This window comes from Dama dama, chromosome 18 (genome assembly GCF_033118175.1).
Source record: "Dama dama isolate Ldn47 chromosome 18, ASM3311817v1, whole genome shotgun sequence".
Taxonomy (NCBI): domain Eukaryota; kingdom Metazoa; phylum Chordata; class Mammalia; order Artiodactyla; family Cervidae; genus Dama; species Dama dama.
In genome coordinates this window covers 30442433-30469834 of record NC_083698.1, presented here as the reverse complement: position 1 = coordinate 30469834, position 27402 = coordinate 30442433, and the positions used below count along the sequence as shown (strand labels likewise).

Genomic DNA, 27402 nt, shown 5'->3' with positions numbered 1-27402 from the left:
AAAGACTCATTGGAAGCCCTAAACTTATTCTGGAAAGATGTCTGAAAGAGACTGACACTAATAAAATTTAAAAATATATATATATGTACACACACACACACACACACACACACACACACACACACACACACACACACTGGAATATTACTCAGCCATTAAAAAGAAAGAAATAATGCCATTTGCAGCAACATGGATGGACCTGACGATTATCATACAAAGTGAAGTAAGTCAGACAAAGACAAATATTGTATGATATTGCTTATATACAGAATCTAAAAAAATGATACAAATGAACTTATTTACAAAACAGAAACATACTCACAGACTCACAGCACAAGCTTATGGTTAACAGGAGGGAGGGGTGGGGGGAGGAGTATACTGGGAGTTTGGGATTGACATGTACACACTGCTATGTTTAAAATAGATAATCAACAAGGGCCTACTGTACAACACAGGGAACTCTGCTTGGTACTCTGTAATAAACTAATGAAGAAAGAATTTGAAAAAGAAGAGACACATGTATAACTGAATCCCTTTGCTGGATACCTGAAACTAACACAACACTGTTAATCAACTATGCTCCAATGTAAAATTAAAATTAAAAAAAAGACTCAACAGTAAACTTCAACTTGAGGGAACAAACCTAGGAACCACTTCCAATCACAAACCTCAGAATTCGTTCCCATCAATCCCCAAGTTCAGACTCTTCTAATCTGAACGAGGCAATCTTTCATTTTTCTCTTTTGAAACAGCTACTGGAAATTGATGGAACAAAACCCAAAATTATCTAAAATTCCTTTTAATCACTTACCATTTATTAAAAGAACAATCATCATTAAAGAAGAAAACTTATAACACTTTAAAGTACAAATAATACATTTTATTTCATCCCTGAAAACAAAAACAAAAAATCTACACATCTAGTGAGAGACTTTACCTGGAAACGGTATGTAAATAATTTCTTCACATAAAGGCAGGGTACAGGGAAGAGTTTGGAAAGATACCTTTCAAGAAGTATTTTCTCATACTTACTTTAATAAACCATTATAATTATTGCTACGACGTCTGGTAGCACATTGTAATAATGAACAATACAGTTTCCAAAACTAAATACAATACAGTCTAAATCTAGAAGCTAGCTGCACTTAGAGAATAAATACTATGAAACAAAGGGCACCATATGGTAATTAAATTTGCAACAAGGAAAATTTAAATAAAGGTGTACTTTGCTCTATGCTAGAATTACCCAAGATTGAGCTCTCTTGTGCTATATATAGAATAGCTGTTTTTCTGAAAAGATAGTCCATCTTCATAATTTAAATTACATTTTAAATGCTCTTAATTATTTTTAAGTGGTCACTATATAAAATGAATATCTACTGTATATCATACAAATCCAACATTTCATAAAGCAGTATATATTCTATATACTATAACGCTAACATTTTCCAAACAATTTAATGCAACACAAATACTTTTATTATACACATCTGGCTAAAGTCCTTAAGAGGTCCAGTCTCACAAATATCTCAGTTTCCCCCTCCCTTGCCAATATAATAAAAGCAAAAATTACCCAAATATGGAAATAATGTGCTTTCTTGACAGCATAATCACTTAAAGTGTTATATTTTTAAATTAACATTCATCTATATGAAAAATCATGAATTAATATTTAATCTCATCATAAAAATATCTTTTACTCTTCAGAATATAAGTATATAAGAAAATGTTACATATGAGATTGGAGATTACTATTTTAATGTTATTTAACTGCCCCAATGTTTAGAATAGTTTACGAACAGTGGCTACTACCCATTTCAAGATTATACTCTTAAAAATGTAAATTTTTTTAATATACAATAATTAACCTTCAGTTATTCTGAAGGGATAGTGCAAATGAAGACATTCTTTGGGTCATCATTTCAAAACACTATTTTCAACATTATACTTCTTTTCTCTCTGCTCATAATCTGAATAACAAAATATAGTAAGTACTGGAAGTAAGCACATTTTCTAATAGTATTAGTCCAACAGTCACATCTATCCATAACAAATGACAAAACGATTCAATAACAATATTCCTCATTTGTCTAAAAAATATGTTATATATTTAAATAAATATTTTGTAGAAATGAATCTTTCAGTGTTTTTGTTTCAACTTGGTCTCAAACACAAAGATTTATACAAAGATCACCTACCTGCTTACTACATCAACCTTGTTACCAAGTTCCCTTTAAGGCTATAGTACAGCATTGAAGAGATGTGCCTGAAAGCAAACTAATAGCTTTTTAAATTATATACAGAATTAAAGTTCCATGAATCCAGCATATTCCTTGAAAATGCGTAGAGCTTTTATTGTAAAGTATTACTCTATGCTAGCCAGTGATTTTCTGCCATAGGATATAATCCATGGTGAATGCAGCAGCACAAGGTGATCGTCAACTGCTATCTAATGCTGCCTGATGCTTTTATCCTTTTATTTGTGGTCAGTGGCACCGGATTCCCACTAGTACCACTGGTAGTGCTAGCTGCTGAGCCATTCACAACAATATAGTCGACTTTGTTCTCCAGCTTTACCAAACGTTGTAAAATGTCATCCAAAAGGACAGCAATTGTTCTTCTTAGATCCGCTAGGGGGGAAAAAAACAAGAATAAATCATAATAAACAGTGATAGAGCACTTAATATTTGTGCTTTCATAGTTTGACAGGAAACATGAACAATTATTGAATCATCTGAAATATACTAGAGAGAAAGCACTCAAACCACAAAGAGGAAAAGCCTCAGTATTTTAATCAATAGTATCACATAAAGAGCTTCTTATAGGAATAATTTCAGTTATAAATGTGGGGAAATTCACTTTTCTAATGCAATAAAACAGATTTAAGGGCTGGTTTAAAATGTTAGTCCCTCTGTAAGAAACCCACTTACTTTGAGATTCTTAAGCAGTCTGTAAAGATGACTGTGGGCTAGGTAAGGTAAAAAGGTAGCTAAGTAAGAAACTCAATGAAATGCAGAAACAAAGAAACCTAGAACCTCCACAGGCTGAAATGTGGGGGGAGCCCAGGAACCAGAGCAGAGCCAGGAACCCGGTTAGTGTTGTACAGATAGTAGTTTTGACTAGCAGATGACAGGGGAAACTATCTCTAATCTCTCTGGGAGGTTAAATGATGTCAGCAGAATTTACCTGGCAAGGATGAAATTACGCGAAGTCAGTCAGAAAGAAAAACACCAATACAGTATATTAACGCATATATATGGAATTAAGAAAGATGGTAACAATGACCCTATATTCAAGACAGCAAAAGAGACACAGATGTAAAGAACAGACTGTTGGACTCTGTGGGAGAAGGCGAGGGTGGGATGATTTGACAAAATAGCATTGAAACGTGTATATTAACATATGTGAAATAGATCGTCAGTCCAGGTTTGATGCATGAGACAGGGTGCTCACGTCTGATGCGCTGGGATGACCCTGAGAGATGGGATGGGGAGGGAGGTGGGAGGGAGGGTCAGGATGAGGAACACATGTACATCCATGGCTGATTCATGTGAATGTATGGCAAAACCACCACAATATTGTAAAGTAAATAGCCTTCAATTAAAATAAAAAGAAAAAAAAAAAGAATGAAATTATGACCCTCTGCTTCATTTTGAGTCTCTTTTCTCAGGATTCCCAATGGCACCTAACACATATTAGGTATTCAGTCAGTGACAACTAATATTGCCATTTTTTGATGATCCTGGACCAAATATGGCACCTCAACCCCTATCTGGGATCAGAGAAAAAAATCATTTCAACAACAGCTAATAAAATTGCTAATGGTTCTGTTACTAAATCATCAGAAAAAAAAATAGGTAGAAGAAAATAAAGGAGGTAAATTGGACTTCATCAAAATTTAAAACTTTTGGATATCAAAAGATACTATCCAGAAAGGGAAATGAAAATCTATAAAATGGAAGAAAATATTTGTAAATCATGTATCTGACAAGGGCTTAATATCAAGAGCATATAAAGAACTCCTAAACCCAACAACAAAAAATAAACCACTCAATTTTTAAAATCAGCAAAGGACTTGAAAAAACATTTCTCCAAAGAAGATATGCAACTGATCAATAAGCATGTGAAACGATACCAAACATCACATGATACATCACTTTACACCTGCTAGGATGGCTATAATCAAAGAAAGGGAAAATAATAAGCACCAGCAGGAACATGAGGAAGTTAGAATCCTCATACACTGCTGGTGGGACTATAAAATGGCATAGCCATCATGAAAAACAGCCAGGCAGTTTCTTAAAAAGCTAAACATACCATGAAAAAAGTGAAAGTGAAAGTTGTTCAGTCGTGTCTGACTCTTTCCGACTGTATAGTCCATGGAATTCTCTAGGCCAGAATACTGGAGTGGGTAGTCTTTCCCTTCTCCAGGCGATCTTCCCAACCCAGGGGGATTGAACCACATGACCCAGAAATTCCACTCCTAGGTATATGCCTTTAAAAATTGAAAGAATAGACTCAAAGAGATACCTGTACCCCAATGTTTATTTCAGAATTATTTACAATAGCCAAAAGGTAGAAATAACCTAAGTGTCCATCAGTAGGTGAAAAGATCAAGGAAATGTGGTATTCACATACAAGAGAATATTATTTAGCCATAAAAAGGAACAACGTTCTCTAATACATGATACAAAATGGACGAACCTTAAAGATATTACACAAAGTAAAATAAACTTCCATAGCTGTATGTCTCTATCTTGATTTAGCTCTTATTTATATCTCAATAGGTTTTACTATTTGTATAAATGTGAAGAGAGGCAGATACAAATAAAACTAACCATGTGTACACAAAAAAGAAACACAATTATAGTAAAATGCAAAAATGACTAATGAAAATAAAACACATTAAGTGTTTAAAATGTAAGTCAAAAACTTTTCCTTATTAATATTTTTCATATTCAAACGAATATTTTTACTGCCACTAACATCTGCTTAATTGTACAAGGGAGAAAAGTTAGAAGTCACTTCTTGATCAAAGCAAATTACTCACTGTAAAATTTTATTATAAAGCCAGAAATAAAACAAGAATGCTTCCTAAGAACTAAAAGCTAATTAAAATATCAGAGCAAATAGCTAGGTAAAAATCATTTCAAAAGCCTCATAAACTCTGTAATTAAGTGTACATTAATTGTTCAGTCTTTTACATTTTTAATACAGCTACCCTCTCCCACTGAATGCTGAATAAATTATATCATTCAACAAATATTTTATTACTTCCCTACTTAAGAGTGCAAGGCACACTGTTTAGATCTCCTGAGCAGATCGAGATGTTCCCATCAAACTTCACATACAAATTAAATGCCTAGGTACATTAAAAAAAAGCCTAGTTTTTAAGTGAGAAAAGAAAAGCTACATAATGATCTAAGTGCAAGAAGCAACAAATACAAGACTTCAGTACCCTTACCCCCGATAGTGACATCTTGCAAAATCACATAAAAATCACTACTAGAGTACTGATACTGGTACAGTCAAGATGCAGAGTATTTCCTTCACCACAAGGATTCCTGGGTTGCTCTTTTACAGTAACCCTCACTTTCTTTTCCTTAACCTTCTAGTATGATGGATTAAGCTGACTGCTTTTTGAAAATTAAAACAGACTTGCATCCCTGGGATAAATACCACTTGGTAACAGTAATTAATTCTCTGTATATGTTGTTGAATTCCACTTGCTAAGTTTTTCCTAAGGACCTGCACATCTATACTCATGAGGGATACTGGTCTTTAGTTTTTATTACCAATACGGTCCTTGGTTTTGGTGTAAAGTTAATACTAGCTTTATAACTGAATTGGGAAGTGTTCTCTCCTCGTCTACTTTCTGGAAATGACTGTGTAAGATTGATACTAATTGCTATTAAAATTTCTGATAGAATTCTCCAGTGCAACCGTCTGGGCCTGAAGATTTCCTTTTAGAAGTTCTTAAACTATAGTCAATTTCCCTAACGGTTACGAACATTACCTCACTTTGTATGATTCTCTTTTTACACAAATTCACAGGGTGTGGCAACCTGTGCCAAGGAAGTGTATCGCTGCCATTTTTCCAACAGCACTTGCTCTCTTCATGTCTCTGTCACATTTTGGTAACTGTCACAATATTTCAAACTTTTTCATTATTGTATTTGTTATGATGATCTGTGATCAGATGTGCAGACATGTGAAAATAGTATGGGGGCTAGAATTCGAGGTATGAGCCTTATGATTGTCACTGAGTTGATGTAATCTCATGACAGAAAAAAAAAATTAGCAAACAAAAAAAAAAAACCCTTTAACAAATGAGGAGTTGCTTCTTTAAGAAATGAGTAAAGTAATTGGTTTATTGACTCCTGGTGAAGTTGCTATGAAGACTTGAAATGACAGAAAAAAAACAAAACATTAAGAATATTACATAAAAAAAAAAAAGAATATTACATAAACTTAGTTGACAAAGCAGCAGCAGAGTTTGAGGACTTATTTCAATTTTGAAAGAAGTTCTACTGTGAGTAAAACACTATGAAACAGCATGGCGTACTATAGAGAAATCATTTGTGAACAGTCCACTGATGCAGCAAACTTCACTGTTGTTTTATGTTAAGAAATTGTCACAGCCCGCCAACCCTCAGCAACACCACCCTGACCAGTCATCAGCCATTGACATCAAGGCAAGACCAGTTAAAAAAAAAAAATTATGACATGCTGAAGGCTCAGATAATGGTTAGCATTTTTTAGCAATAAAGTATCTTTAATTACAGTGTATACATTTGGTTTCTTAGATAATGCTATTACTATTGTACACTTTATAAACTACAGTGTAAATGTAACTTTTACATGCACTGTGAAACCAAAAACTTGGAGTGACTTGCTTTATTGCAGTGGTCTAGAACCAAGTATCTCTGAGCTATGCCTGTACAGAGCTATTTAAATTACTTATTCCAAAAAAAAACAAAAAATTACTTATTCCATACTGGATGACTGTACTAGTTCACGGTTTTAGAGATACTAACCCCTTTCATATAAGTTACTATGTTTATGTGTAGAGCTGTTCATAGAAGTCTCTTCTTATGCTTTTGATGTTTGCAGGGTCTATAATGACACAGCAATTTTTCTGTCAGTCTTATTGGAAGTTTGCCAGTTTATTCCCCACTCTTTCAAAGGAAAAGCTCTTTGTTTCATTGATTTTCTCTACTGATTTTCTTTCAATTTCATTTATTTCTCTTCTTATTTTAATCATTTCCTCCTTTCTGCTCTGCTCTGGGTTTCTTTAGCTCTTCTTTTTCTAGGTTCTTGAGGTGGGGGCTCAGATTATACCTTAAGACTTCTCTTTTCTAAAGTATGTACTTTTCTAAAGTAAACTTCTCTAGAGTATGTACTTTTCTAAAGTAAACTTTCTAAAGTAAACAAAAAATTGTGTCCCACAATTTTTTATGTTGCACTTTCATTTGGGGATTGTCCTATTACCACTCTTTTATTTCTAATTTGAGTTCACTGCAGTCACAGAATACACTTTACGATCTCAATTCTTGTAAATTTGTTGAGGTTTGTTTTATGTCTTAGGATAACTATTTTGGTAAATGTTCTATGGACTGTTAAAACCCATGTATATCCCCTGTGTTGACTTCAATTTTAGAATGTAGTAGCTATGTTAAAGATTAACTATTTGGTCTCATTGAATCCAACACAGAACCTGCTCCTGTGTTTCTTCTTCAATGATAAATAAAATGCTTAGAGAATTTGAAAAAAACATTGTATAGCCTGCTGTTATTGATGGAGCTTCCATATACGTAGGAGTCCACTGCTTAGACTGTGTTCTTCAGGTCTTCTATATCTTTGTAGACTTTCTGCCTAGTTCTATCAGTTTCTGAGAGATCAGTGTTTAAATCCTCAACTATAATTGTGGATTTATCCATTTTTACTTTCAGCTGTATCATTTTTCTAGATACATTTAGGGCTGTTATTCCTTCTGGGTGGATTGACCCTTCTATGATTATATTACGTCCTTCTCTAACACTACGGAGGAGCCTAGTGGGCTACAGTCCACGGGGTCGCAAAGAGTCGGACACGACTGAGCGACTTCACTTTTCTCTAACACTGGTAGTTTTCTTTCCTCTGGAGTCTACTTGATTTGTTATTAATGTAGATATTCCTGCTTTCCTTTGACAAATATTTGCATGAAATATCTTTTCCAATCCTTCTACTTACAGCCAGCCAGTATCATTAAGTTTGAAGTGAGTTTCTTGTAGACAGCACATACTTTGTCATGTTTTATAACCCGATCTGCCAATGTCCTCAAACTAGTGTATTTATAACACTAATAATTAATCCAATTCTGGTATATTAGGACCTAAGTCTGAAATTTCATCTTTTGTTTGTTCTGTTTTTTCACTTCCCTGTTTTCCATTTCCTGCTTTCCTATGGGTTACTTGAGTATTTTTTAGAATTTTTTTATATTTCTGAAGGGCTTTTAAATTTATCTCTCTTCAAACTTTAGTTGTTCTGGATATTACATCATATACATAATGTACAATAGTCATTTTACCAATCACAGTGATATACAGAAGCTTTACCTCTCTTAACCATCTGTGATCCAGCAGATCCAGCAAAGGGATTAAGAATCCCCAGGGAATCTGACTTTGAAGGTCAGTGGGATCTGAGTAGAGAACTTCCACAGGACTGGGGAAACAGACTCTTGGAGGGCACAACAAAACTTGTGCGCACCAGGAAGCAGGAGAAAGGAGCAGGGACCCCACAAGAGACTGAGCCAGACTTGCCTGTGAGTGTCCTGGAGCCTCCGGCAGAGGTGTGGGTTGACAGTGGCCTACTGTGGAGTCAGGGGCACTGACTACAACAGTCATGGGGGCCACAGCATCTTGGCATAAGTCCTTTTGAAAGAGGTCACCATCACTGCCATTACCCCTAACATAGCTTGGCCTAAGGCCAAGGTACAGGGGGGGAACACAGTCCCACCCATCAGCAGAAAATTGGATTAAAGATTTACTGAGCATGGCCTCCCCAACCAGAACAAGACCCAGTTTCCCCACAGCCAGTCCCTCCCATCAGGAAGCTTCCACAAACCTCTTATCCTCATCCATCAAAGGGAAGACAGAATGAAAACAACAATCACAGAAAACTAACCAAACTTATCACATGGACCACAGCCTTGTCTAACTCAATGATACTATAAGCCATGCTGGGTAGGGCCACCCAAGATGGATGGGTCATGGTGGAGAGTTCTGATAAAACGTGGTCCAGAAGGGAATGACAAACCACTTCAGTATTCCTGCCTTGAGAACCCCATGAACAGTATGAAAAATGCAAAAAGATACAACACTGAAAGATGAACTCCCCAGGTTGGTAGGTGCTCAAAATGCTACTGGAGAAGAGCAGAGAAACAGGCCCAAAAGGAATGAAGAGGCAGAGCCAAAGCATATAGAATGCCCATCTGTGGATATGTCTGGTGGTGGAAGTAAAGTCTGATGCTATAAAGAACAATAATACATAGGAACATGGAATGTTAGGTCCATGAATCAAGCTAAATTGAAAGTAGTCAAATAGGAGATGGCAAGAGTGAACATCGACATTTTAGGAATCAGTGAACTAAATGGACTGGAATGGGTGAATTTAATTCAGATGACCATTATATCTATTACTGTGGGCAAAAATCCCTTAGAAGAAATGGAGTAGCCCCCATAATCAGCAAGCGTCCAAAATGGAGTACTTGGGTGCAATCTCAAAAACGACAGAATTATCTCTGTTCGTTTCCAAGGCAAACCATTCAATATCACAGTAATCCAAGTCCATGCTCCAACCACTAATGTCAAAGAAGCTGAAGTTGAATGGTTCTATGAAGACCTACAAGACGTTCTAGAACTAACACACACAAAAAAAGTCCTTTTCATCACAGGGGACTGGAATGCAAAAGTAGGAAGTCATGAGATACCTGGAGTAACAAGCAAATTTGGCCTTGGAGTATAGAATGAAGCAGGGCAAAGGCTAACAGAGTTAAGCCAAGAGAACACACTGGTTATAACAAACACCATCTTCTAACAACCCAAGAGACGACTCTACACATGGACATCACCAGATTGTCAATACTGAAAACAGACTTATTATATTCTTTGCAGTGAAAGATGGAGAAGTCCTCACAGTCAATAAAAGGGTCCATAATGCAGTACCTGGGTGCAATCCCAAAAATGACAGAATGATCTCGGTTAGTTTCCAAGGCAAACCATTCAGTATCACAGTAATCCAAATCTATGCTCCAACCACTAATGCAAAAGAAGCTGAAGTTGAATGGTTCTATGCAGAACTACAAGACCTTCTAGAACTAACACCCAAAATAGATGTCCTTTTCATTATAGGGGACTGGATTGCAAAAGGAGGAAGTCAAGAGATACCTGGAGTAACAGGCAAGTGTGGCATTGGAGTACAAAATAAAGCAGAGCAAAGCCTAACAGAGTTTTGCCAAAAGAATCCACTGGACATAGCAAACAGCCTTTTCCAACAACCCAATATACATATACACACTACTGAATATAAAATTGATAATCATGACCTATTGCATAGCACAGGAAACTCTATTCAGTACTCTCTAATGACCTATATGAGAAAAGAATCTAAAATAGAGTGGATATAACTGACTCACTTTGCTATGCACCTGAAACACAATATTATAAATCAACTATACACCAATAAAGACTTTTTAAAAGATTAAAAAAAAAAAAAAAATCCCCAAGAAAAAGAAATGCAAAAAGACAAAATGGTTGTCTGAGGAGGCTTAACAAATAGCTGAGAAAAGAAGAGAAGCAAAAGGTAAAGGAGAAAAGGAAAGATATATGCATCTGAATGCAGATTTCCAAAGAATAGCAAGGAAAGATAAGAGAACCGTCCTAAATGAACAAAGCAAAGAAATAGAGGAAAAGAACAGAGTAGAAAAGACTAGAGATCTCTGCAAGAAAATCAGTGATGCCAAGGAAGCATTCCATGAAAAGATGGGCACAACAAAGGAGAGAAACAGCAGGGACCTAACAGAAGCAGAAAATATTACAAACAGGTGGCAAGAATACACAGAATAAATATACAAAAAAGATCTTGACCCAGATAACCATGATGGTGTGATCACTCACCTAGAACCAGATATCTTGGAGTGCGAAGTTAAGCAGGCCTTACGAAGCATCACTATGAAAAGTTAGTGGAGACGATGGAATTCCAGTTGAGCTATTTCAAATCCTAAAAGATGATGCTGTGAAAATGCTGCACTCAATATGCCACCAAATGTGGAAAACTCAGCAGTGGCCACAGGGCTGGAAAAGGTCAGTTTTCATTCCAATCCCAAAGAAAGGCAATGCCAAAGAATGTTCAAACTACCATACAATTGCACTCATTTCACATGCTAACAAAGCAATGCTCAAAATTCTCCAAGTGAGGCTTTAACAGTACATGAACCAAGAACTTCCAGATGTTCAAGCTGGATTCAGAAAAGGCAGAGGAACCAGAGATCAAATTGCCAACATTCGTTGGATCATCGAAAAAGCAAGAGAATTCCAGAAAAACATCTACTTCTGCTTCACTGACTACACTAAAGCCTTTGACTGTATGGATCACAACAAACTGTGGAAAATTCTTCAAGAAATGGGAATACCAAACCACCTTACCTGCCTCCTAAAAAACCTGTCTGCAGGTCACGAAGCAACAGTTAGAACCAGACATAGAACAACAGACTGATCCAAAATTGGGAAAGGAGTACATCAAGGCTGTATAATGTCACCCTGCTTATATAACTTATATGCAGAGTACATCATGCAAATGCCTGGCTGGATGAAGCACAAGCTGGAATCAAGATTGCTGGGAGAAATATCAATAACCTCAGATATGTAGATAATACCACCTTTATAGCAGAAAGTGAAGAGGAACTAAAAAGCCTCTTGATTAAGGTGAAAGAGGAGAGAAAAAGTTGGCTTAGAAGTCAACATTCAGAAAATTAAGATCATGACATCTGGTCCCATCACTTCATGGCAAATAGGGAAACAATGGAAACAGTGACAAACTTTATTTTCTTGGGCTACAAAATCACTGCAGATGGTGACTGCAGCCATGAAATTAAAAGATGCTTGTTCCTTGGAAGGAAAGCTATGACAAACTTAGACAGCATATTAAAAAGCAGACACATTACTTTGGTAACAAAGGTCCACAGAGTTCAAGATACCATTTTTCCAGTAGTCATGTATGGATGTGAGAGTTGGACCACAAAGAAGGCTGAGTGCTGAAGAATTGATGCTTTCAAACTATGGTGTTGGAGAAGACTCTTGAGAGTTCTTTGGACTGCAAGAAGATCAAACCAGTCAATCCTAAAGAAAATCAATCTTGAATACTCACTGGAAGGACTGATGCTGAAGCTGGAACTCCAATAATTTGGCCAACCTGATGGGCTGACTCATTGGAAAAGATCCTGATGCTGGGAAAGATTGAAGGCAGAAGGAGAAGGAAGCAACAGAGGATGAGATAGTTGGATGGCATCACCAACTCAATGGACATGAGTCTGAGCAAGCTCCAGGAGATGGTGAAGAACAGGGAAGCCTGGCGTGCTGCAGTCCCTGGGGTTGCAGAGAATAGGACATAACTGAGCGACTGAACAACAACCATCATCTGTGATGGTTCATTTTGTGTCAATTTGGCTAGGCTATGGTAGGTAGACAAATCTACCAGCCTGGATATTGCTGCAAAAGTATTTTTTAGATGGGATTAGCAAGGCTCAGCAGTAAAGAATCCACCTGCAATGCGGAAGCCACAGGATACTCAGGTTTGATCCCTGGGTCAGGAAGATCCCCTGGAGGAGGGCATGGCAACCCACTCTAGTATTCTTTCTTGAGAATCCCATGGACAAAGGAGCCTGGCAAGCTACAGTCCATAGTGTCGCAAAGAGTCAGACACGACTGAGACAACTTAGCACAGCATTTAAACCAGTAGACTTTCAGCAATGTAACTACTCACCATAATGTGGGTGTACTTCATCTAGTAAGCTGAAGGCGTTAAGAAAAGACTAAGGTTTCTGGAACAGGAAGAATTTTGTCCCCAGACTGACTGCCTTCAGACTCAGGACCTAAACATCAGTTCTTGCCAGAATTTTCAGCCTGCCCTGAAGATTTTGAACTTTCCAGGCTCCACAACTGCATAAGCAGCGAACTTCCTAAAGTCTATCTCTCCCTCTCCTTGATTTGTTTTATTCAGAATTTGAAAATCTGAATATGCCATCCTTTTACCAACTAGCTCATTTATAAGATACTGCCTTAAATATTTCCTCCACATAAATTTAGAATCACATCAGGCAGTGTTATAATTTTTCCTTCAACTTCAACAATTTTTGCTTCAGTTTAGAAAAATCAAGAAGAAAAAGAACCTAGTGACCTACCCTTATTTTTATGTGCTGTGTCTTTCTTTCCTTCCTGATTGTTCCAAGTTTCCTCTATTTTTATCCTTTCTTTTCCATTGAAAGAACTTCTTTAGCCACTTCTTAGAACTTTCAAGTCTGCTGGTGACACTCTTTTTCCTTCATCTAAGAAACCCCTTTGATTTCCCTTAATTCCCAAAGGATATTTTTACTGGGTACAGAATTCTGGATTAAGAGTTCTTTTCTTTAAGCATTTAAAACAAAATATGCCAAAAACCAACACAACACTGTAAAGCAATTATCCTCCAATTAAATATATACATACATATATATGCCACTTATTTCTAGTCTTGATGGTTTCTGATGAGAAATCCACTGTCATTTGAATTGTCTTCTCATTTTAAGTGTTGTTTTTCTCTAGGTGCTTGTCAAAAGATTTTTTTTTTTTTTGCCACATCACACAGTTTGTGGGATTGTCCTTGACCAGGAATTGAAGCTAGGCCACCACAGTGGCAGCCCGGAATCCTAAGGTCACCAGGTTAAGTCCAAGTGTTTTTATTCCTAAGTTGCTCTTTTAAGTTTTCAGAAGCTTACTTATAATGTATCTTGGCATGGACTTTTTTGACTAATCATATTTGGGGTTCACTCAGCTTCTTGAATCTGAGGTCTGTGTCTCTTGAAAAATTTGGAAAGTTTTTGGTCATAATTTTTTTGAACTACTTTTCCAGCTCTGCCCTCATTCTCTTCTTCCACAAAAGTTACATCTTTTGTTATAATCCTACAGGTCCCTAATGTGCTGGAATTTTTTTTTTTAAGTCTATTTTCTCTCTTGTTCAGGTTGGGTAATTACATCATTCTATATTTCAGTTCACTGATTCTATCCTCTGTTCTCTCCTTTCTACTTTTGAGTCAATCTGCTAACTCATACCTTTCATTTCAGTCATTGTATTTTTCAGTCCAAAAATTTCCATTTAGTTTTTCTTTATATGCTCTATTGACCTCCTAAGACTTTCTGTTTCCCTATTGAGCCTTTCTGTTCTTTCACTCTGTTCTTTGTTCTCATTAATTCCTCACTAAAGCATTCAATCCTGACTGCTTTAAAATCTTGTTCAGGTAATTCTAACATCAGTCATTGGTTATCTTTCTTCATTCAGTTTAAGATTTGCCTGGTTCTTGGTATGACAACTGATTTTTATTTGTAACCAGTACATTTACATATTTTATGATGAAAGTCTGGTTCTTATTTAAACCTCCTATGTTAAGTAGTATTCTCTGATACCACTGTGGCAGGTCAGAGGGGTGTCACTTGGTTACTGCCAGGTGGAGGCAAAAGCCCAGGTTCCCGCTTCACCTCCACTGCCACCTGAAGGTGGTGAGCTCTTTGTCACTGCTGGATGGAGGCAGGAGTTCCAGGCTCCCCCTCCCCACATACTCTTCACTGACATTGTGATGACTGCTCCTTACCACTGGGCAATGGTGGAAGTCCTCACTCTCCACTCCTCTGACATCACCCCCAAGGGAGGGAGCTGAGCACCTCATTACTGTGTAAGGGTAGAAGTTCTGGCTCCCCATGTGGTCTAGGAGGAGTCTGGATGCTCTGTTATAGCCTCACAAGGGTGGGAGTCTGTGCGCCTCACTTGGCCTTTGATACGAGGGTGGTATAGTGGTAACTTTCTTCTCTGGTATCTGGCTGGAGGAGAATGGTTTACTGTCCAAAAGTTTTTATCTTGCTAGGCTGCCCCTCTTTGGCTACAGAGTACAGGCTTCTGTTGGGGTTTTGTTTGTTTTGTCTTTGTCTGTGCCTGGTTGACAGTTCTTAATTCTCAGAATAGCATTTAAATATTACCACTAAACTGTTCTCCAATTCTCTGAAAATATTTGGTGGAGTCCATTTTTTAGCAACAACAACAGATGGTAAAACCAAAACTCTTAAAAGAAAGTAAGGTCAGACTTTGGGTGGAAAAGCCTGAGGTGATAAAAGATGTGTTGCTGTACATTCAGGTGTAGGAAACCACAGGTCAGCTGCAAATGTTCTCTAACAGTCACTGGGCATCAGAACAATAACCCCAAATTCACTGCTCTGCACAAATCACAGAATCCAAAAAATGTTACATGGGAAGAAACATAAGCTTTTTTTCCTTAGAGAAAACTGAGAATGTTAAGCAATATTCTTAGATATCTTTTTAAGACATCTTACAAAGAAATGATGATATCTTAAAAAGAAAGTACAAGTTACTCCTCAAAATTTACAGACAGTAATCTTAAAGCTGGACTGATCTGTCCATGGCTTTTGCAATAGTAACAATTCATTGTAGACCAACATTTAAAAAAATATATTAGCTTGTGTTTTGTTTGCCAACTGGGAAAATCACATTATATAGCTCAAGGGAAGATCATTCAATAAATATTATTTTGACTGATTAGCCTTTTTATATGGCAGCAACAAGAGGCTAAATGGTTTCTATTAATGACTGAAAGTTCAAGTTCACCAGAACTCACGAAATTCTCATCTTACTGTAATTTATATTGCCATTCCAGATTAGTGGGGCAAGGACAGAATTCAAATAATGAAGCTGAAATAACTGGCTACCTAGTCTGCAAAAGACAACCAGCATCTCTCATTGTTTGCACCAGAAATCCCAACTGTATTACAGACGTGTGTGTGAGCTTGGTTGCTCGGTTTTGTCTGACTCTTTGCAACCTCGTGGACTGTAGCCCGCCAGGCTCTTTTATCCATGAATTTTCCAGGCAAGAATACTAGAATGCATTGCCATTTCCTCCTCAAGGGGATCTTCTTGACCCAGGGACTGAACCTGAGTCTCCTACATCTCCTGCACTGGCAAGCAGATTCTTTACCACTAGCACAACCTGGGAAGCCCATATTACAGACAAAAATGTTAAAAAAAACAAAAAACTGCAGTATATTACAATGTAAGTTTTAGAAAAAAAAATTTAAGCATATAACTAAGCTATAAAAGATGATAGACATATTTTACCATATAAATTTTTAAAAACAATATACCAAGTTATTAGACAACTGATGAATCAGAGCAAAACCAAATGTTACATATACTGACAGCGTGAATGTCTTTATTAAAAAATCAGTCAAGTAATTTCCCTGCAGAAAAACCGACAAAGGATACAAAATATTCCCTCTTGTATGTATAAGGAATACAAACAGCCAACAAACTAGAAAATCTTTCAACCTCTCCTGTAAACAAAGAAATGCAAAAGCAAACAATTAGATGCCATTCAAAAGTAAACAGAACTGGTGTAGTGTGGAGAAACTGGCACTTCGACAGTGGTGGGAGAATGGAAATAGGAATGCACACTGGCAGCACAACCCTGGAGGGCAACTTGACACGTGTCTGTTAAATTTAACATGCATACCCTTAGCCAAAAAATTTCATTTTGAGGAAATCCATCCCGCTGAAACAGTCACACAAACATAAAATACCCACACATGTATTATTCACACATATATTTCATATACACACACGTATCACAGCACTAAATCCAACATACAAAGTTAGCAACAAATGATCCATTACTACAGAATAAGCAGGAGGAAAAGGAACCTTTTAAAACGAAACAATATTAAGTACTAAAAAGGATGAAACAGACTATCTGTAGTAACATGGAAAGGTATCTATAATCAAGTAAAAACAAGAAAGTTACAAATTAGCATATATAATACAATCCCATTTTTGTTCAAAATGTGCTGGATGATATGTCTGCAAACTAAAGCTGGTTGGTTATCTGTCTTTGTAAAAAAAGTTTTACTGGAACATAGTCGTGCTCATTTACTGAAAAGAAGACCAAATGACCCACAAAGCTGAAGATACTTACAATTTAGCCCTGTAAGAAAAAGTCTGCTACTCCCAATATATACCAAATTAATTGACATTCTCTCTCTCTGTTCTTTTACTTATCTATGGTATATATTTCTGTAATATTTGAATGCTTCTATTTTTTATAACCAGCAATAAGTAAAAAAAAAAAATTTCAGATCACTGGTAAATACCATGTGGTCATTAAATGATGCAGGTATATATTCACTGACATTGTACTAGCTCCACCATATATTTTAAAATATAGTTTAAAAGATACCATGTGTATATGAATCTCATTTTGCTCTTAAAACTGAATTGTTATACACAGCTATGCAGCATAGCACAGAACAGCTACCTTTAAAAATATCAGTTATTCTGCTCAAGCAGAGAAACTTTTTTTCAAGTATTTCTCTTGTTTCAAAAGAATTGCTTCTTCACATTTCTATCAGCGTCCTTGGACTAAACAGAATGCAAAACAATGTAACATTTAATCTGCATCTGCCACTAGTACCCCTATCTCAGTTTATACCAACTCCATCTCTAGTCAACATATTTGATTCCCAAGAGCCAATGCAGACTAACCCTCATCACTTCATAAAAATCATCATAAAGAGGAGAATAAAAAACAGTGTCCAGGGCATTCCCAGATAAAAATGGTTAAACTCAATAAAGGCACTTAAACCTTTGCTGACTCTAGATACTCCATCAAAACAGTAAAGATGATTCTTTTTCACTCTCCTTTTTTTTATGCATACATGAATGAGGCCAAAGATAACAAGAAAGGAGACAATAGCAACAAAATTCCAGAAGCTGGAAAGCAGATGGATGAGACCTGGGGCTTCCCAGGTGGCGTCAGTGGTAAAGAATCTGCCTGCCAATGCAGGAGGCACAAGAGACGCAGGTTCAATCCCTGGGTCACGAAGATCCCCTGGAGAAGGGCATGGCAAACCACTCCAGTATTCTTGCCTGGAGAATTTCATGGACAGAGGAGCCTGGTGGGCTACAGTCCATGGAGTCACAAAAAGTCGGACACAACAGAGCAGGCACCCATGGGGAGGAATGGCTACTTTGTGTCCTGGACAACTGACTTAGCATGCCTGAAAAAGTTGGATCTTGAAACAGAAACCAAAAAACAATTGAAAAAAATAAGAGAAAACAAAGAGCAATTCATTTTTCTCCATAGAAATGCAGTGCAAATGGCCCAGGAGCTGCTGTATCAGGTACTAATGAAAATAGGAGTAAAAAAGGAACCAAAAACCGAAGGACTGGATAAAAACTGATTTATAAAGAAATCTGATTGCTAAATTTTCTCTACCACACCAAACTGGGCAGTGGCCCTTCCACCACTGCAGAAAATCTGAGAGGTATTTTTGGAAGCCAGTAAAACAGCTGAAGACCTGGGCACCACATTGAAAACTGGAGGAGGAAGTGCGAGTTCACAGAGTGAGTACTGAGGCCACTCCTCCCGCCACACCCTTCTCCCCGGCTCAGAGAACAAGTGTCCGCTCCCAGAACACTTGGAGGCATAGATGGCCTGCAAGCGTTGGAAGAGACTAAAAGCCCTTCTCTAAGGAGTCTGACCAGCTCAAGAGAAAAGACCTAAACATACTGATATTCAGTTCAGTTTAGTCGCTCAGTCGTGTCCAACTCTTTGCAACCCCATGGACTGCAGCACGCCAGGCTTTCCTGTCCATCACCACCTCCTAAAGCTTACTCAAACTCATGTCCGTAGAGTCGGTGGTACCATCCAACCATCTCATCCTCTGTCATCCCCTTCTCCTTCTGCCTTCAATCTTTCCCAGCATCAGGGTCTTTTCTAATGAGTCAGCTCTTTGCATCAGGTGGCCAAAGTACTGGAGTTTCAGCTTCAGCATCAGTCCTTCCAATGAATATTCAGGACTGATTTCCTTTAGGATGGACTAGTTTGATCTCCTTGCTGTCCAAAGGACTCTCAAGAGTCTTCTCCAACACCACAGTTCAAAAGCATCAATTCTTCGGCACTCAGCTTTCTTTATAGTCGAACTCTCACATCCATACATGACCACTAGAAAAACATGCTGCTGCTGCTGCTAAGTCGCTTCAGTCGTGTCCGACTCTGTGCAACCCCATAGACGGCAGCCCACCAGGCTTCTCTGTCCCAGGGATTCTCCCGGCAAGAATATTGGAATGGGTTGCCATTTCCTTCTCCAATGCATGAAAGTGAAAAGTGAAAGTCAAGTCACTCAGTCGTGTCCAACTCTTCGGGACCCCATGGACTGTAGCCTACTAGGCTCCTCTGTCCATGGGATTTTCCAGGCAAGAGTACTGGAATGGGTTGCCGTTTCCTTCTCCAAGGAAAACCATAGCTTTGACTAGATGGACCTTTGTTGGCAAAGTAATGTCTCTTTTCAATATGTTGTCTAGGTTGGTCATAGCTTTTCTTTCAAGGAGCAAGCGTCTTTTAATTTCATGGCTGCAGTCACCATCTGCGGTGATTCTGGAGCCCCCCAAAATAAAGTCTCTCACTGTTTCCATTGTTTCCCCATCTATTTGCCATGAACAGACACTGATACTATAATAAAAAAAAAAACTGGGGCACTTCCCAGGTGGTCCCGTAGTTAGGAACCCACCTCTCAGCACAGGGGATACAGGTTCTATTCCTGGTCCGGGAGGATTCCACATGCAGCAGCAAGGCAGTTAAGCCTGAGCACCACAACTGCTGAGCCCACGTGACGCGACTACTGAAGCCCAAGCACAGCAACAAAAGACCCAGCACAGCCAAAATTCAGTTCGTTAATTATTTGCTTAAAAGGGAAAGAAAAATTTAGCTGGCCTCTGTCCCAGGATCCTGGGAGGCAGACTCTGAATGCCAGGAAGTTCCTGGCTGATTGTCTTTGTTATTCATGGTGGGCCCAAGGAATTGCACTTGATATTAACATATTATTGAGCAGAGACAGATTAGCACCAGAGGCATTAGTTTCTGCAAAAACCAACCCGGGTCAATAATGTGTTAAACTGGGACTCTTGGTGCGCCCCTAGATAGTGTGTACAGAGGTGACTCAGAATGGGGGCAAGCCATTCAGAAAGACCCCTCTTGTGATGAGAGGGTTAGGGCTTTCCAGTAGGGGAGAGGTGAGGGAGACTGGGAAATTGAGCTCAACCACATGGCTAATGACTCAATCAATCATACCTCCACAATGAAACATCAGTAAAAACTCTGAACCCCGAAGTTTCAATGGGCTCACCTCACTGGCAATACTCTTAATACTGACACACGCCGACATGCCAGGAGGGCAACGTGTTCTGATTTCATAGGGAGAAAACAACAGAAAGTTCGCATCTGGAATCCTCACAGACCTGCCTTGTTTGTCTCTCCCTTTGGCCGATTCTGATTTTCATTCTGCTGTAATAAAACTGTAACAGTAAGTATACTGCTTTCAGTGAGTTCCATGAGCTGATCTCATGCATTATAAGCCTAAGAGGATAGTGGGAACCCTGGAACTTGTAGAGAGCTGGAAAAAAAAGTGGAGATGACCTGGGGACACCCAAACTTACAGCTGGTGTCTGAAGTAAGGGCAGTATTGTGAAGGATTATGCCCTTAACCTGTCAAATCTGGCCGAATTACAAGTAGGTAGTGATCAGAAGTCATTGTAAATATGAAGGATACTCCCAAACAAATGACCCAGTCAGATCATCTGAGTGAACACCACTCAGCAACTCAGCATTTCCCATCAAGGTTTTAGTGTCTCACTCTTTAAGAACACTTCAGAAAAGTTATCACTAATTAACCTTAGGGAAATAACAAAAGTGGAGCTCTTAGCAGTTAAAAATGAGAGACAAAATGAAAAATTCCATATAGAACTGAAAATACTGAGGAAAAACTTCAACAAATAAAGCAAAAAGACAGAGGTGGAAACTAGGAAAGCAAATAAAGGGGAATTAGGGGACCAATTCAGAGGGCCCAAATGCTGAATAACAATTGCAAAAAGAAAGAATGAAAACAATGTGCAGGGAAAAATCAAATAAAAAATTTTGGAAAAATATTCCAGAATACAGGATGTAAGTTTTGGGATTTAAAGTGCCCACCAAGGTTCCAGCACATGAATCCATACCCAGGCACATCATCAAGAAATCTCAAGACAACAAGGTTCTACTGCATAGCACAGGGAACTACATTCAACATCCTGTGATAAATCGTAATGGCAAAAAAATGAAAAAGAATATGCATGTGTGTGTGTGTGTGTGTGTGTGTATATAAAAACAAAATCACTTTACAGAAGATGTAAATCAACTATACTTCAATAAATTTTTTAAAAGAAATTTCAAAACAACAAAAATCTTATAAGCACCCAAAAATAAGTCACATATAAAGATTGAAGAACCAGAACAGCATTAGATTCCCAAAAGGACAATGGAAGCTAAGAAAGAAGAAAAAAGAACAAAGCCTTTAAAATCAGAGGGAAACTATTTCCAATCTAATACCAAAACTGTCAGTTAAGCATGAAGATAGAGGGTAGCAACAAAAAAACACTTTTCAGATATGCAAAGACTTTGACCTCCTTTTCTACCTTTCTGAGAAAATTCCCAATGGGTCTGTTCCCCCAAAATGAGGGCTTAACCAATAAAGGGGAAGTCACAGGATTCTAGGATACAGGAGATCCAATACAACAGAGGGAAAGGGTACCCACGGGATGCTGGTGGAGTGAGATCCTAGAACAATTCAGTACTGAAGCCTAGAGAGGAAACAGACCAGGCCAGAGCAAATCCAAAGGCTCTAGGAAAGAGTTTACCCAAGAAAAAAGTGGTAAAATACCTAATGTGTCTGAATATTCTGAAGGAGATTTAAATGGCCGTGGGGATAGAAAACTAGGCAAAGAAATAAGAATTGATCCTTATAAACTTTATTTCCAGGGGAAAATACAGTTGTACAGACAAGGAAAAGTAACCATAATGTATTATATGGCTCAGTAATATTAATAAATGCCACCAACACAGTCATAATAATACAAACACTGAATACTATTCCAACCAAAATTATGATGGGCCAGGAAGCAAGTGTGTGTGTGTGAAAGTAGCCTAGGGTGGGTGGGATGCAATTTGGAGGAAGAAAGAAAGCTGAACTCTCACCTTGTAGTGAGAAGTAAACAGATAATTCCTGTAAGTGAAAAAGTCAAGAAGTAGCTCATAGAACATGCTGTTTAGAGGCATGGATATAATCACCAAATACACCAGACTAAATAATTTTAAATGGCTGACTCTAAGGAATGGGAAATTTGAGAGCTGTTGGAGGTGGTAAAAACTGCCCTTTCACAATTATAACACGTTTGCTTGTTTAAATACATACATGTATAATTTTAATTCAAAAAATACTGAAATAGTCCACACATTCACATACACACACCGTGATCTAGCTCTTCTCTTTAAGTCTTAAAGGCAAGAGAGAACACGACACACAAAGAACTTAAAACACAGCGGCAAGCGGGATGTGAAAAGGAGAACGGCAACAAGCAGCACTGGAGACGCTGGCAAAGGCTGCTTCTTAGGAACTCACGGACGTCGTGCAATTGATGAGCTATAGGAATGTGGGACCCCTGGAGGAGGAAACGGCAACCCATTCCAATGCTCTTGCCTGAAGAATCACATGGACAGAGGAGCCTGGCGGGCTACCGTCCATGTGGTTTGCACAGAGTTGGACACAACTGAAGGGACAAAGCAGCAGCAGTAAAGTGGCAATCAGGAAAAACGCAAATATGAACTAGGGATGACAACAGTCCTGATTATGCAGGAAAAAGTCATTATATTAGGGATACACAGAGAAATATCTAGCAGTAAAATGCCACAATTTTTATAATTTAAATATTTTCCAAAAATTGGACAAAGCAAATACTGCAAGATGTTAGAATTGTTAAAACCTAAGTGATGTATTATTTGGATATTTATCAGGTTTCTATTTGTCAGTACATTTGAAACTTTTCATAATAAAAAGTCAAGACAAAATTACTTTGTGAACACCTATGCATGAAGTAGTGAGTTGGACCTCCATGATTATCATTAAATGGGGACAGGATGAAGAGGAGAAAACCGGGAATATTCTATGGTTATCTTACCATATCCTGCCATAGAAGCGCCATTCTCGACATCCATTGTGTTCTTATTTTCCTCTGCTAGGGCTTTAACATATTTTTTGCTTAAATCTAGTATTTGCTCACGTAACTTGACACTGCTTTGATGTCTTGGTCGTTGAAAAATATAGTGCAGTAACATCAATCCCCAAAGGAGTCCAAATACAAGCAAGAGTAAACTCAATTTCTGGGACATAGATTTTCTTGAGATTGTAAAAACCATTTCTGAGGAACCAAACAGACTCAACTGAAAAATGGTACCTAGAGGCAAGTCACCAAGCAATCAAGACGTGAAAGAAAAAAACTCCTCCTCTAATGTATATTCTTCATCTTCAGCAAGGTTGCCTCCAACTCACAATTAACTCTGTAAAATTGAGAAGAAAAAAGGCGATTAGTCTTAACTATATCAGTAATAGAATAGACAATGATAGATTAAAGAAGGGATTCTACAAATAGCTTTCATTTGGAATTGTATTGTCTTCTTTTTTATAATTTTCTCTATCACTAAATAAGCTTCCAGGTCTTTTATCAGCTCTGTTTACACAGCTCTTCAAAAATTTAAACTAGAAATAAATGTCAGTTCATTAGAACTACCTGGAAGAAACGCCACGATGGTCATGAAACTCTTTGAATAACTTCTCATCGTCTGTAACTAAAATGATGAATATATAAGATTTATAGAGATATCAGCCTCTTCAAATACAAGTCACCAACCTAAATGTGTGAAAGTTATTCCTCCTTCTCCTTAAAAAAAAAAAAAGTTGATTCCAAAATGAAAGTCAGAAATAGGAAAGGTGAAACAGACTGGAAGATCAAAATGGCTGACTGAAAAGCAAAACAAAACCCACAATAAGTATGCCAATATGTCACTAGAAAATACCACTAATGACAACGGATAATCTTAAAAAATAACCAACCTCAGATGAAAAATAAGTCATAATTTCTAAGATTATACTTTTAAGTTTATGCCAGACATGACAAGCACTAACTCTCTTTTTTTCACATTTCCAAATTTACAATTCTAAACAGGTATGTATTTTTATAATTTGAGGAAAAACTGAAAAGTTATACTTCAGTTTTTTAAAAGAGACAAAGTAATAACAATCAAGGAATCATAAACATCTTAACAGTAATAATGTGCCCGAATAATGTACCCAAAGGGTCCAGTGAAGAAAACTCTTCAATTATGTCTAATGGGATAAAATTCTTCAGGGAGAAATATACCTAGAGTCCAAAAAATGCATTGTACAGCTTAATGAAAATAATCCCTAAGAACTTTTTAACTTTCTAAAGTAGTATGGGCAAATAAAACACACTAATTCTAACCTATTTAACTGAAGTAATAAAATCTAGTTTGAGGACAGTAAGACTAGAAGTGAATATAGTATCAATGAAAGTAAAGCATTCAATCACTCTCAACACATATTTATGAGCCAGCATATATGCTAAGCAGCAGGAAAATCCTATTTTGCCCTAGGAATTTGATTTCTAGCATATGTGCTTTCAAACCTTTTTGAAAATAAATTAAGAAAGTATTTACTCAATGATCTTATGCAAAATATCAAAATACAAAACACATATAATCAAAGTTTTTCTAGCAAATGCATGTGTGCTGAGGTATGCTTAAGGGGGAGATCTATTGCCCTGCCAATTTCGGTTCAGAAAATTCCCATTCTTACTTTACTCCACCCTGCCACCCAGTCCCTGACACATGTCCAGTAAATTCTGGAGCTCCAAGGTTTGAAGGACACCCATCTACTCTTACTGAAGTATATTCATCTTTCCAAACCTCACTACAACCATGACTACACCACCAACTAGGTATGTTAATTACTATGTAAAGCAATTAAAAATTAAAGAATTAACTCATTTTCTAATTTTCTTCTGCTTTTTTCTTCAGTTACCGTGCATACAACAAACTCCTTCAGAGTTCACTGAAACAATATCATTAATATCAATAGTGGATTACTAAATTTTGTTTAATGAAGTAAGGTAAACATCACCTAATATTTTGTTCTACAAAGATTTTTACATTTAAGTTCAGAAAATAGAAATTCTGGGTTCCCAAGCAAAATTTAAAAACATTCTTTCATATGTGTAAACCTTCCTTCATACATCTTTACAGGTGCTTATGTCTTTGCAAGTTTGACCTGAGTGCTAGATTATCCAACCCAGTACCCAGTGGAAAAATCAACTGGGAATCTGTCCTGAAGCAGTCACAACAGGGTTCTAAAGGTGGCATGCCCACAAAGCCAGAAAAGTGACATTACCAGAGAATTGAGAACACAGGCCTGAAGGTATTTTGGCAGGTGAAGGTTAAAATGACAGCCTAGAAAGCTCTAGGCTACTATACCTGTCCAAGGCCACAAAGGAAGAGACTCAAAACCAGAAGCAAGAGGATATATACGTCAGTTAAATAACAGCAACAATCATTACTACACTTACTTACTTCATAACCATATTCTACTCTAATCTCCTTACATAAATTAGCTTATTTAATCTTCACAATATCCCATACTAATAATATTCTAACTTAAACAGATGAAAAAACTGAAGCAAACAAACGTTAAATAAGTTGCCCAGTTCAAGAGGGTGAGGACATATGTATACCTATGGCCAATTCATGTTCATGTATGGCAGAAACCAACACAACATTGTAAAGCAATTATCCCTCAATTAAAAATAAATAATTTTTTTATAGAGAGATATATCCTACATTTAAAAAAAAAAGTTACCCAAGATCAAACAACTAGATAGTGGGAGAGAGAGGATTCAAAGCTCAGGCTCTTAACCACTGCCCTCTTTTACAGCAATGGCATTAAAAGAGCAGCAGCAGCAACCACTGTGGTTAACAAGTACTGAATCCTTATCACTGGTCCAGACCGAAATAAACACTTCACAAAGGTTACTTCATTTAAGATTTACATAACCTCAAAAAAAATGTTGCTGTTCCCACTTCAAAGATGACTAAAGTAAGGCTTCACGAGGTTAGGCTGCCAAGATTTTTTAATACCCAGGACCACTCACTTCACTAGCCTGAACTTTGACGAGGATCACCAAGTCCACAAATTCAGAATCTACATCTCCGTTCAGGGTCTCTTCTTTCCCTTAAAAGGGTCCTTAAACCCAGATGTATTAGAACTTCTAGGTTTTATGAAACTCCACAAAAGTGACAAAACTTCACAAAAGTGACAAATCCCCAAACTGTAAATGGCATTAGGCAGAGAACAGGAGGTTCATGGGTAAGGAAGCCAGAATGACAAGTGAAGGAGAATAGTTAAACACAGGGGGCCTAACCCATAAGAGGTAAAATCCCTCCAAGGAGGTACAAGCTTAAGGATGAGAGGCTGGGGAGTTCTCTGGTGGCCTGGTGGAGGTTAGGATTCTTGGTTTTTCATTGCCATGGCCCAGATTCAATCCCTAGTCAGGGAACTGAGATCCCACAAGATGCGCAGTGCAGCCAAATAAATAAATAATTTTTTTTAAAAAAAGGAATGACAGACTGCTGACTATCATGAACACAAACACTGCTTAAAGGCAGTACCAACACCAGACAGAGAGAAAACCCTGGGAGACGAGGCAGAAGCACGGCCGAGGAGGGTATGTCCCCAGAGTCATAAACCCCAGGGAACAAGGAAGCCGAGTTTCTCAGTTTGAGGGACCCAAAGAGCTGCAAACATTAAATAAAGAACCCCCCTTTTGGCTCTATACTGTGTATGACCCGACTGTATCACAAATTCAGAAAAGAGGGCTTTCATGAAAGGTCTCCGTAGCTTTGATTCTACATGCAATGTGTCTACTCACCATTGCCTACAGCAAAATTAAAGCAGACCGTCTCAGAAGGAAGTCAGGGAAATTTCATAGCGACTCAGCAGTGCGAAATTTATACACTGTGTAACTTGCTTGTGTTTCTTACATGGTTTTCTACAGAGATAAGAAGTTTTACTATGAAAAGGGTTTGTCTCTGGGAATAGCATAGAGGTCAGAAGTTGGGAGCAATTAATCCCTCAAGACATGAGAGAACTACAAAAGGACACCAAGGAATAAATG

The 27402-nt window shown here is 37.7% G+C and overlaps 1 protein-coding gene across 5 annotated transcripts in view; it reads right to left on the bottom strand.

Annotated features, from left to right (window-relative positions):
• Positions 1 to 858: 858 nt before the first annotated feature.
• CCDC126 (coiled-coil domain containing 126) overlaps positions 859 to 27402 on the bottom strand; it is a 40665-nt gene continuing 14121 nt past the window's right edge. For 4 of the 5 annotated variants that reach the window (XM_061165091.1, XM_061165090.1, XM_061165093.1 and 1 more), the window contains 2 exons: positions 23338 to 23716; positions 859 to 2630 (listed from right to left, as the gene is read on the bottom strand). In XM_061165091.1, coding sequence (XP_061021074.1) covers positions 2446 to 2630; positions 23338 to 23575 — 423 coding nt within the window. In that variant the 5' untranslated portion in view covers positions 23576 to 23716 and the 3' untranslated portion in view covers positions 859 to 2445. The remainder of the gene's footprint in view (positions 2631 to 23337; positions 23717 to 27402) is intronic. The other variant, XR_009696647.1, reaches the window with a different exon arrangement.